Source organism: Myotis myotis, unplaced genomic scaffold (assembly GCF_014108235.1).
Source record: "Myotis myotis isolate mMyoMyo1 unplaced genomic scaffold, mMyoMyo1.p scaffold_m19_p_2, whole genome shotgun sequence".
NCBI lineage: Eukaryota > Metazoa > Chordata > Mammalia > Chiroptera > Vespertilionidae > Myotis > Myotis myotis.
In genome coordinates, this window is record NW_023416324.1 from 36260021 (window position 1) to 36273017 (window position 12997).

Below are 12997 nucleotides of genomic sequence, written 5' to 3' on the forward strand. Positions count from 1 at the left end.
ATGGGGTACATCTTTCTGAAACAAAGCACTAAAGTAAAACTTCAGACAATTCCTCTTCCTCTTGGTGGAAGACACCTTCTTTAGGGGTCGCATAGTTTTCCCAAACCTCTATGGTAGGTTATTTTTTATAAAGGTAATTGCTAGAGGATGGCTCTTCCCTGCCACATTAGTGGGGGGGAAAATGTCAAGAACTTCAAGTGTTTCTTTGTTATGTGTATCTATATTCTATCGGAGTTACTCAGCTCTTTCTCCCCACAAGAGTACACTCCCAAAGAATAAAAATAAATAATGTATTTCAATGCAAGTTCCACTTTAAGGCATAATTGAATGCAATATTAGCTAATACTGCAATATCTTCAGAAAGAGAGACGCTGGATTAAAAAAAGAGAACAAAACAGATATTCTTTCCCCTCCATACGGACAAAGGTTTTTCCTCATCAAAGGATTATTTAACACACAACAGCTGTCGCCAGTGAAAACAGGAATGAATTTTCAGCTTCTGCAACTGAGATTTACTCTCTTATGGCAGCTGGAGCAAGCAGCTGAGAGACAAGCTGGAAAGTCTTTTAGTTTGTGGCCTGAATTACAACTTTTTATGCAACACAAGTTTAACATCTTCAATCTAACACAGTCATCTCTCTTCTGAAGAGCAAATTGGCCACAAAGATGTTAGCAGGACAATGAAACATAAAGGAACGCCATGGATTTGCTCATTTTGCAGGATAGTGTTGTAGATCAGCACAAAGCTATCTGCAGCCAAGACACTCAATAGGCCAACTACAGTCAAGCCCCAGGAAGCCACTGAGGTGAGATGTGAGGTGAGAATGGGCAGCTATTGTTAAAACAGAGGTTTAATGAAGCACTAATACAAAGCTGCTTGGCTTGCTAAGATCAAGCTACTTATTTATTTTTAAATATATTTTTATTGATTTCAGAGAGGAAGAGAGAGGGAGAGAGAGAAACATCAATGATGAGAGAGAATCACTGACTGGCTACCTCCTGCACACTCCCTCAGGGAATCAAGCCCACAACCTGGGCATGTGCCCTTGACTGGAACCGAACCCGGGACCCTTCAGTCCACAAGTCGCCGCTCTATCCTCTGAGCCAAACCAGCTAGGCCAAGCTACATATTTAGAAGTCAAATCCTATCTGCTACTTAATTTCTTATTTCATTTCCTCACCCCCCATTCCCAATGCTATATCTACATATTCTTACCTTACTGAAAAAATACATTATCAGCACCCGTTTTGACAAGAAATTCTTAATCTGAGTTGGAAAAAAAAAAGAATGAACACATTTACAGTTTTCAATTCTATTCAAATGTAGTATCACATATTTCCCGGTTCTCCTTAACATTACTTTAAATAAAACACCTCCCATCTTAGAGAGAAAGAACAGTATTTACAATAAACCATGTAAGGAAATACATTTGTACAATAAACTGGATAATCAAGATGGGCCATTTAACCTAAATTGCATTCCTATGTACACATGTCTAACTCCCCAATTAAAGACCTGTCATAATTAAAGGAATTTTCAGTGGTTCTGGTAATATTTTCTGAGACCATATTCTTTCTCAATTCTTCAGGGCTATCTTGCTCTTTAACCTCTCTCTCTCTCTCTCTCTCTCTCTGTCTCTCTCTCTGTCTCTCTCTCTATATATATATATATTAGAGGCCCGGTGCACAAAAATTTGTGCACTGGGGGGGGGGGGGTCCCTCAGCCCCGCCTGTGCCCTCTCGTAGTCTGGGACCCCTCGGGAGATAACGTCCTGCTGGCTTAGGCCCGCTCCCGGGTGGCAGAGGGCAGGCCCAATCCCTAGGTGCAGCCCCTGGTCCGGCTCAGAGCAGGGCCGATTGGGGAGTTGGGGCGCCGCCCCCTGTCATGCACAGAGCAGGGCAGATTGGGAGGTTGTGATGCCACCCTCAGTCACGCTCAGGGTAGGGCCGATTGGGGGGTTGGGGCACCGCCCCGTCACACTCAAGGCAGGGGTCGATGGGGAGGTTGTGGCGCCACCCGGTCATGCACAGAGCAGGGCCAATCGGGGAGTTGGGGCGCTGCCCCCTGTCACTCACAGAGCAGGGCTCACCAGGGGGTTGGGGCTCCGTATCCTGTCACGCACAGAGCAGGGCCAATCAGGGGGTTGGGGCTCCGTACCCTGTCATACACAGAACAGGGCCGATCAGGGGGTTGAGGAGCTCCCCCCTGTCACTCACAGAGTAGGGCCAATAGGGGAGTTGGGGCACTGCCCCCTGTCACACACAGAGCAAGGCGGATCAGGGGGTTGGGGCACCGCCACTCTCACACTCAGGGCAGGGCCAATGGGGAGGTTATGGCTCTACCCCATCACACACAGAGCAGGGCCCGTGGGGGGGTGTTGGGGTGCCGCACCCTGTCACACACAGAGCAGGGCCGATCAGGGGGTTGGGGCGCCGCACCCTGTCACACAGAGCTGCAGGGCGATCAAGGGGTTGAGGCGTCTTCCCCTGTCACAAACAGAGCAGAGTGGATAGGGAGGTTGTGGCCCCGCCCCCTGTCACACACAGAGCCACAGGGTGATCAGGGGGTTTGGGCGCTGCCCCCTGTCATGCAGATCCTGGTGCCGGGAGGCCTCTCAGCTCCGCTGATCCCGGTGCTGGGAGGCATATTACCCTTTTACTATATAGGATAGAGGCCTGGTGCACGGGTGGGGGCCAGCTGGTTTGCCCTGAAGGGTGTCCTGGATCAGGGTGGGGGTCCCCACTGGGGTTCCTGGCCAGCCTGGGTGAGGGGATGATGGCTGTATGCAGCTGGTCACACACCCTTCAGGGTGGGGGTCCCCAATGGGGTGCCTGGCCAGTCTGGGTGAGGGGATGAGGGCTGTTTTCAGGCTGGTCACACACCCTTCAGGGTGGGGGTCCCCACTGGGGTGCCTGGCCAGTCTGGGTGAGGGGATGAGGGCTGTTTTCAGGCTGGTGGGTGACTGAAGCTCCCAACTGCTCCTTTTTTCCTTTTTTATTTTTATTCTGGGCCAGCTTTAGCTCTGGCTCCAGCTCTGAGGCCTCTGCTGCTGAAAGCAGGTATCTGGTTTGTTTGGGTTCTATAATTGAAACACTGTATCAACTCCAGCTCTGAGATCCTGGCGGGCTGAAAGCAGGTTTCTGGGGTTTTGTTTAGCTTCTATATTTGTAACAATGTTTCAAATTGCAAGCTCAGAGGCCGGCAAGGCAGGCGGGGAACATTGGTTTCCTCCGTCACTGAAGCAAGCAAGCCTCATGTTAACTTCAAGCTGCCTGGCTGCCGGCCGCCATCTTGGCTGGCAGTTAATTTGCATATCTCGCTGATTAGCCAATGAGAAGGGTAGCGGATGTACGCTACTTACCATGTTTCTCTTTTATTAGATAGGATGTATGTATGTATGTGTGTGTGTATATATATATACAGATATATATATATACACACACACATACATACATACATATGTATGTTTCCCCTAACCCCATCTTCCCCTCTTAGTTTGTGAAGTGGTTTTCTACTAGTTGACATTTATAGAGAAAACAATTTCTTAGTATTATAAACTGACAGTATTTATGGCATCTAGTGCCATATGGGATACTGAAGTCGTAAAATGCCTTCAGTTCTCCCCTCTATTAATTGATCCTTCTATCAGCAAACGTAATTATTCCCAATCTTTAAAAAGTAAAACCCTTCCTTGATCCCTCAACCTCCCCCAGCATTTACCCCATTTTACTGCTCCACTTATAGCAAAACTCCTGGAAAGATCTGGCTTTCCTTGTGGTCTACAAGTCCTCTCTTAATCTCTCTTTACTCCATGCCAATCGAGCATTCATTCCCCCTACTCCATCCAGTAGCTCTTGACGAGGACTCAATGACCTGCACATTGCAACAATTCATTATCAGTTTGAATCTCATGCTACTTATTACCAGCAGTATCTGACATTCACTTCTCCTTGGAACACTTATTTCTTGGTTCTCTTCTCACCTCAATAGCCACTTGGTCTCTTGCTGTCCTTCATCTCCCAGACCTTTAGTCATTGGAGGGTCCCAGTTCTTGCATCTCTTTTCTTCTATATCTACACTCCTCAAGAGTTTTCATGGAGTCTCATGGTTTAAAATACTGTCTATACTCTGATGACTTCAAAATTTACATTTCTTTTTTCTTTTTCTTTTTTGGTCAATCCTCACCAGGGGATATTTTTCAATTGATTTTTAGAGAGAGTGGAAAGGACAAAGAAAGACAGAAACATTGATGTGAGAGAGACACATAGATTGGTTGCCTCCCGCACAGGCCCGGACCAGGGCCAGGGATTGAGCCTGAAACCAAGGTATGTACCCTTGACTGGAATCAAACCCGGGACCCTTCAGTCTGCAGGCTGACACTCTACTCACTGAGGCAAACCAATTAGGGCCAAATTTACATTTCTAGCACAGAACTTTCTCCACACTTCAGAAATATGTCTAATTTCTTACTCAGTATTTTCCATTGGCTATGTACCAAGATCTGTTTAAATTAACATGTTTAAAATCAAATTCCAAATTTTCCCATTTCACCTCCATCAAATCCCTTCTTCCAGAATCATTAGCAAATTGCACTCAATAAATTATAACTATATTACTTGTATTTCAGATTCTATGAGCCAAAAACTGTAAAGTCAATATTTACTCTATTTTACACACCACAACTAAATCACAAGCAAAGCCTATTGCACCTACTTTCAAAATATATCCAGACCTTGATCAAACCTTATAGTCTCCACCACAACCACTCTGGTCACAGATACTACCACCTTGCACTAGACAACTTCAAGAGCTTTACTACTGTCTCTGCTTCTAGTCCTGTCCTCTGAGAATGTCATCTCAACACAGCCGTTAGAGCAGTACTTTAAAAGTACAAGGTTACATCATGTCATTCTTGTGGATGAAACCATACAATGACTTTCCATCTCACTCAAAGAAAATGTCAGCCTTATACAATCCTAATGGGCCCAATGAGCTCTGGGTGCCTGCTATCCCTCTGACTTCATCTCTCACCTACCTGCCACTTTCCCATCACTCATTCGGCTCCAGCCACACTTGTGTCCATGTTCCTCCACTAACCAAGCATAGCTCAAAATAAGTTAACAAATGGAGATTTCATATGGGACAACTTACTATATGAAGCATTAAAAAAAAAGTCCTATTTATTCCTTATGGATTACTCATTTGAGATTCTTTATGCTCACAATACTACATGCAAATATAAATCCTATACCATATCATCATACCTGTTCATGTTTATTCTGAATCCATGAATAAATCACACTGGGCTGTCTCATTGTCTTACCCTCAGCGCTAACTGTAGATGGAAGATTAGAAAATCCATTCATTTGCTGATCTAATAAAAAAACAAAACGGTGAAAACTTAGGCTATCTAATTCTCTGCAACTCTGACATTTCAAATTTTAGAAAATAAACAGTCCTCACCGGGGGTAGAAGACCATAATCTTGGCCCTCTTCTTATTAGCTGAGAACTTTGAGGTGACCCATAGCCAGTGGTTGCATCAAAAATTCCAGCCATCCGATTTATTACAGTAGAGCCAAAAGGAGATCCAAGGGGACTTGAAATATCAGGTGTAGATAATTTTGGCGAAAACAGTGATGTCTTAACTGACGGTGGCACTGAAGACCGAGGCATCTGACTACATTTTGGGGTCTGAAAGGTAGTTTCTTCTGCAAAAGAACAGATAGAGCACTGAAGGGGCAAGCTGATCCAAACAGGCCAACCTGAGGGTTCTCAAATTTTATACATCTTAATTTTTTGTTTAATGTATTACCTAAGGCTCAGTAGGTTGTTTCCATTCAGGTTTACATTTTCAAGATCCTGGTTTTACTACTGCAACTCAATGACCACTCAAGAAGGTTTAAACATCTTTTTCTGTCATATTAGTACTGCCTCGCTTGCTTTTTTCCCTCCACAAATATCATCTTCAAGGTCAGTTTCTCTAGGCTGTTTTGAATAAACTTCTCAATTCGTATTTTATTTTTGTACTAGAGGCCCAGTGCACGAAATTCATGAACTGAGGGGGGGGGGGTGTGGTCCCTAAGCCCAGTCTGCACCCTCTCGCAGTCTGGAACCCGTCAGGGGATGTCCGACTGCTGGCTTAGGCCCGATACCCAGGGGGATCGGGCCTAAGCCAGCAGTCAGACATTCCTCTTGCAGTCCGGGAGCCCTTACTCTTTACCACCCGCCTGCTTGCTGCTCCTTAGTGCTGCCGCGGAGGCGGGAGAGGCTCCCACCACCACCACTGCGCTTGCCAGCCATGAGCCCGGCTTCTGGCTGAGCGGCGCTCCCCCTATGGGAGCGCACTGACCACCAGAGGGCAGCTCCTGAATTAAGTGTCTGCCCCCTGGTGGTCAGTGCGCATTATAGCAACAGGTCATTCTGCCATAACAGCCGCTTAGGCTTTTATTATATAGATAGATGGAAATAACTTCAATTATTGCATTAGAATCTTTCCAGTTTTACTGCACCTTTCTACTATAACAAACAACTACTTGGCTAAACATAATTAAAATTATATTATGAAAATGTACAAATAAGGGTGCTAACCTTATCCCATTTCCCTCAAAGTTCTTTCAAATTAACAGAAGTCACACCAAAGGCCAATTTGCCCAGGATATGTACACACCTGGCTCTACAAATCTGATCTGCAAATAGCTTCTTCAAAATTATAAGTCTGGTTATTTAGTTAGAGTCTGGTACAAAAACAAAGGAACATTTTCCCTTCCATGCCAGTCAGCATAAAGCACAAAGACAAAAAATTATAGACTCGTATTCTATCTTCTTAATAAAACCACAATAAGACATTAAACATTTAAAGTACTACATTTTAATTACGTGATTTTTTAAGAGTGGCAATTAGAAATCTTTGAAAAATCAATTTAAAAATTAAGACTGGGGTTTTTAAGTTTTGCAATAATTCCTCAAATCTATTTATTTTTTAAAAAAATATTTTTATTGATTTCAGAGAAGGGAGAGGGATAGAGAGATAGAAACATCAATAACGAGAGAGAATCATTGACTGGCTGCCTCCTGCCCGCCCCCTATTGGGAGGGATAGAGCCCGAAACTCAGGCATGCGTCCTTGGCTGGAATCAAACCTGGGACCCTTTAGTCCACAGGCTGACGCTCTATCCACTGAGCCAAACCAGCTAGGGCTAATTCCTCAAATTTAGAGGCAAATTTTGTGTACATGATGGAATATGACAACAATTTAAGATAATGAAAAACCCCTTCAGACCCGTGATCCCTCTAATCCAGCGGTTCTCAACCTGTGGGTCACGACCCCTTTGGGGGTAGAACGACCCTTTCACAGGTCACCTAAATACATCCTGCATATCAGATATTAGCATTACAATTCATAACAGTAGCAAAATTACAGTTATGAAGTAGCAACGAAAATAATTTTATGGTTGGGGGTCACCACAACATGAGGAACTGTATTCAAAGGTCGCGGCCTTAGGAAGGTTGAAAACCACTGCTCTAATCCAATGTTACAATAATCTTTGCAGTGGTTCTCAACCTTTTGGCCCTTTATTTTTTTAATATATTTTATTGATTTTTTACAGAGAGGAAGGGAGAGGGATAGAGAGTAAGAAACATCGATGAGAAAGAAACATCGATCAGCTGCCTTCTGCACACCCCCAACTGCGGATAAGCCCGCAACAAAGGTACATGCCCTTGACCGGAATCGAACCTGGGACCTTTCAGTCCACAGGCCGACACTCTATCCACTGAGCCAAACCAGTTAGGGCCCTTCTGGCCCTTTAAATACAGTTCCTCATGTTGTGACCCAACCATAAAATTATTTTCGTTGCAACTTCATAACTGTAATGTTGCTACTATTATGAATCATAATGTAAATATCTGATATTCAGGATGGTCTTAGGTGACTCCTGTGAAAGGGTCGTTCGACTGCCAAAGGGGTCGTGACCCACAGGTTGAGAACCGCTGCTTTATAGCATGATTATTTGATGTAAATAGCCCATTCAAAATCTTCTACCGGTTCCATATCCCGATGAGATAAAATCTAAACTGTTTTATAACATGCAAGATCTCCTTTTATTATTGAACATCATCTTACCCATGCAGGTTCCTTTTTGACAGATTTCTATTTAGTAGTTACATCCTATATAATAAAAGCCTAATATGCTAAGTGTCTGGTTGACTGGTCGGCCGTTCAACTGCTCGCGATGATGAGCACTGACCACCAGGGGGCAGACGCTCCAACCAGTAGGTTAGCTTGCTGCTGGGGTCCAGCCGATCGGGATCCGACCGGGACTGAACGAGACAGGCCGGACACGCCCTAGAGCCCTCCCACGGTCCCTCCCCAGCTGGCCAACCTCCCGCGTCTCTCCCCAACCTCAATCATGTACCAGTGGGGTCCCTCAGCCTGGCCTATGCCCTCTCGCAATCCAGTACCCCTCGGGGGATGTTGGAGAGCTGGTTTTGGTCCAATCCCACAGGCCAGGCCGAGGAAACCCACTGGTGCACGAATTCGTGCACCGGGCCTCTAGTTTTCTTGTATTTGTGTATCTCCCACTAAATAGTCATTTCCAAGAGTGTTTTGTCATCTTTGATTCTCTCACTTCTAGAACATTGCTTGGCATTCAATAAATATCTATCTATCTATCTAAAAGCCTAAGTGACCATTACGACAGAATGACCAGAATGACTGGACAGTAGTTATGACATGTACTGACCCAGACATTGCTGCTGGGGCCCTGTCAGCCCCAAATCTGGTTCACCTGCACCCTGGACCCAGACAGGAGGGAGGAGGGAGCCCAATTCCTTGCAGAATCAGCTGTTGGTTAGCTGACTACTGGGGCCAACCTCCCGCAATCCCTCCCCCTGGCAGGCCGCCCGCCCCTCCAAAGACCCGATTGCTGGCCAGGCCAAAGGACCCCACCCATGCATGAATTCGTGCACCAGGCCTCTAGTATCTATCTATCTATCTATCTATCTATCTATCTATCTATCTATATATGCCTAAGCAACCAGCTGACTGTTCAACCGGTAGCTATGATGCGCACTGACCACCAGGAGGCAGATGCTCCAACCAGTAGGTTTGCTTGCTGCTGGGGTCCGGCCAATCAGGGCTGGGCGAGATGGGCCGGACACGCCCTGGAGCCCTTCCCGGCCCCAATTGTACACCAGTGGGGTCCCGGATTGTGAAAGGGTGCAGGTCAGGCCAAGGGACCCCACCAGTGCACGAATCTGTGCACTGAGCTTCTATTTCTATAAATAAGTGCTAATCTGAAAGTTGATGACATCTGAAATACTCTAGAACCTTTTAAAATCTGACATTCATGAACTTATTTCAATCATTTTTCAACTGTAATCTATTTGTTTTGGGTATATGGACGACTTCACATAACATTTTTTTTTTTTTTTAATTTCAGGATTCTCTTCAAAAACAAAACCAAGAAACCACAAATTCAGATACTGGGTCCAAATTCTCACATGGGAATAATGGACTAAAGCTAACCCATAGCTTCCCCCTTCAGATGAAGCCTGTGCTCCCAAGTTTACCACCATCCTCACCTAGCCAGTTTCGCCCACTTTTACTAAATGCCAAGATCCAAAAAGCATCTGAACATTAAGTCCTTTATTTATATTCTTACATCCCTAGGCATTTCCTACTTAAGGGATTTGGTGAAAAAGCGTAAGATCCTCCACTTGTACATCACCATCGCACTGGACTTAATTTTTTTGACCTACAATGATACCGAGTTCTTATTCCTGGTACAGTGCAATATCCCACATATTGGATCAGTTTCCCTAAATATACATATATCTCACACTCATACACATATCTTTAGATTAACTACCATCATCTTTCTTAGGAAATAAAATGCAAATGTTTTCCCCTCTCTTAGTAGTACAAGCAGTTACCTGGAAAATTCAATTTCTTAGGCTCCACTGTGTATGAGGAAGACATTACTCTTCCATTTGTTGCAGCAGCTTCCTGGTAGAGCACCAGTTTCTGAGTCATATCATTTAAAAGATTCAAACACTCCCTTGAAATGGCCGTCCAATTGTGGGGATGTCCACCTAAAAGGTCCAAACACCAACTTTTAACATGTATATAATTGTATAGTCCTTCAAATGAGGACAAAAATCAGTTAGAAATGCTACATTACACTTTGCATCAGGGCCCACTTTTCTCTATTAAGCTACTATTTATATTCATATTCATGCCATCTAATACATATCAGTTCAATAAATATTTGGATGAAATCATTTCCCCCAAAGTCTACAAGCAAAAAGTTGCTATTTTACCATAAAAACCTCTCAAACTGATCTTTAAAATAAGGCCAAACACTAGAGAATGGTTTCAGTGCAAATGCCCAGGGTTTCTTTATTAGCAATACTGAAGACTCAAGACTAAGACAACAAACACTAGCATGTCTAATGAGATGTATACCATGGCCCCTGGTGACCTCTATCTGACCCACTGTGCTTCCTTATATTTTCATTTGTATAATGGTCCCTATTTGCTATTATATCCATAGGAGTTACACATTATTTGTAAAAGTGTAGTAATCACACTTTATATTTTAAGAGTTTACATGTCTGCTGAATATTTAACTTGAGCTATATGACCCACACTCTTCTTTCTCATTATCTTTTTGATTTTCTAAGACTTTTATCTCCTAGGGCAGTCATATTAAATCAATTGTACTTCATTATGTGCTAGGAATAGCAGGAGTCCACTGAAAACTGGTTTTCCCATCCTGGGTGCCAATCATCATTTTATTTAGATCCTCCCTTAAACATTTCCCCTGTGCAACTCAAGAGGAACACCACTTCACTTGCAAACTAACAACATACTCCATCAGCAGGCCCTAGAATGTTTTATACTGCTGTAACTCAGGACCATTGGGGGACTATGTAATGGTCCAATTAAATTTTAATAATATGCCCTAGAATAAAAAGTTCTCTGGCAGAGAACATGCCACCTTCTTAAAGTTTGCCTGAATTTCTGGTGAAAATATTTAATGTATAGAGAATTTCTAGCCTCAGCCAGTTTCGCTCAATGGTTAGAGCGATGGCCTGGCAACTAAGGGTCCCAGATTCCATTCTGGTCAAGGGAACATGCCTGAGTTGTGGGCGTGATCATCAGTAGAGGGCATGCAGAATACAGCCAATCAATGATTCTCTCATCATTGATGTTTCTCTCTCTCTCTCTCTTTTCCTCTCCGAAATCAATAAAAAATATATATTAAAAAAAAAAATAGAGAATTCCTAAGTTAACCTAAGTCTGATAGAAAACTTGCTACAGTTATTCTCCACAACAGCAGTGCTACATTTTTCATGTTACTAAAAGGAGACTAGCTTCACTCATTTATATTTTATATAACTCGATTTTATTTCCATGTAACATTTAACTATAAAGAAGGTTTATTTTTTTTTATTTTTTTTTTAAATATATTTTATTGATTTTTTACAGAGAGGAAGGGAGAGAGATAGAGAGTTAGAAACATGGATGAGAGAGAAACATCGATCAGCTGCCTCCTGCACATCCCCCACTGGGGATGTGCCCGCAACCCAGGTACATGCCCTTGACCGGAATCGAACCCGGGACCCTTCAGTCCGCAGGCCGACGCTCTATCCACTGAGCCAAACCGGTTTCGGCAAGAAGGTTTATTTTACAATCTGGGAATGGGCAAGTTTAGCAAAATAATGAAGAGTTAATTAGAAAGAAGGTAAAAAGCTACTCAGTTCTCTGTTTCCCGGTGTTGACTAGGGATGTTTCTTTTTTTCCTAGAAATAAGGCAGAGCACTGGCACAATTACCATCTTGAAGAGATTGGCAAGTAAGAGTCACCAATAGCATCTTTGGGTCACCATCAAATCTAGTTCCTTTCTAATTTTTTTAAGGGAGGCAGAGTAGCATGGCAGGAAGGGGAGCTCTGCACTTGGGAGTCAAATTTCTTATCCAACTCTGACATTAACTTTATTTAAGCCACTTATTCTGAGAATTAGGTCCCCCACCTAGAGATTAGACCACCTGATACACCTGACATTTAAGACCCCTGTAGTATTAAAACTTTTAGGGTTCTTCAACTGCATTCTCGCTCTAAAACTGTCAATCTACTTCATAGTTTCTTCAAGTTAAGGGAATGAGGGGCCTGAAGGAAATAATATAAAAACTTAAAAATACCTTTCCTGATGACACAAGTTCTAACCACAACATAAACACTTTGTTTTATTTATAAGATTTAAATCATGACTTCATTTAATGGGCTCTTTCACGTGTGATATTTTATTAAATACTAGAGGCCCGGTGCACAAAAATCGTGCACCCGGGGTGGGGGGGGGGCCCTCAGCCAGGCCTGTGCCCTCACATTCGGGGAGCCCTCGGGGGATGTCTGACTAATGTGGAGGCAGGAGAGGCTCCCACCACCACCACTGCATTTGCCAGCTGCAAGCCTGGCGTCTGGGGGAGCACAGTGACCACCAGGGGGCAGCTCCTGCATTGAGCGTCTTCCCCCAATGGTCAGTGCACTTTATAGCGGTGACCAGTCATTCCGCCGTTCATTGATTTGCAATTAGCCTTTTATTATATAGGATACCTATCTCACCAAAAATTTTAAATAGAACACTTTCTGCACACACATGCCTAGTCAGGTCTATTACTTTTAGCATTACCTGGTTGGCTGAGACTAAAAACTTCTTGTCTTCGTGTAGGAGAATATTGAGAAAGCAACATCAGGTCCTGCAAGGCCAAATACTAAAAGGGGGGGAAACATAAGTTTACTTTTTTTAATATTTACATAAAATCTTACTTATGAACTGGGCTCAACATGATGTATATAAGAGGAAATCAGTTGAAATTTTTCATAAAGAAAATAATATTTAACCTTCCTTTTTAGATTTCCAGAACTTTCCTATCTCTATCCTCTATAGCAGCAGTCGCCAACCGGTGGTCCACGAGGTCTGAAAGGTTGGCCAC

At 43.5% G+C, this 12997-nt stretch overlaps 1 protein-coding gene across 9 annotated transcripts in view; it reads right to left on the reverse strand.

The window, feature by feature from the left end:
- Positions 1–12997, reverse strand: part of NDC1 (NDC1 transmembrane nucleoporin) — a 54391-nt gene that overhangs the window by 18184 nt on the left and 23210 nt on the right. For 7 of the 9 annotated variants that reach the window (XM_036349674.1, XM_036349675.1, XM_036349672.1 and 4 more), the window contains 5 exons: positions 12694–12775; positions 9935–10093; positions 5465–5710; positions 5266–5375; positions 1217–1267 (listed from right to left, as the gene is read on the reverse strand). In XM_036349674.1, coding sequence (XP_036205567.1) covers positions 1217–1267; positions 5266–5375; positions 5465–5710; positions 9935–10093; positions 12694–12775 — 648 coding nt within the window. The remainder of the gene's footprint in view (positions 1–1216; positions 1268–5265; positions 5376–5464; positions 5711–9934; positions 10094–12693; positions 12776–12997) is intronic. The other 2 variants (XM_036349673.1, XM_036349680.1) reach the window with 1 other exon arrangement.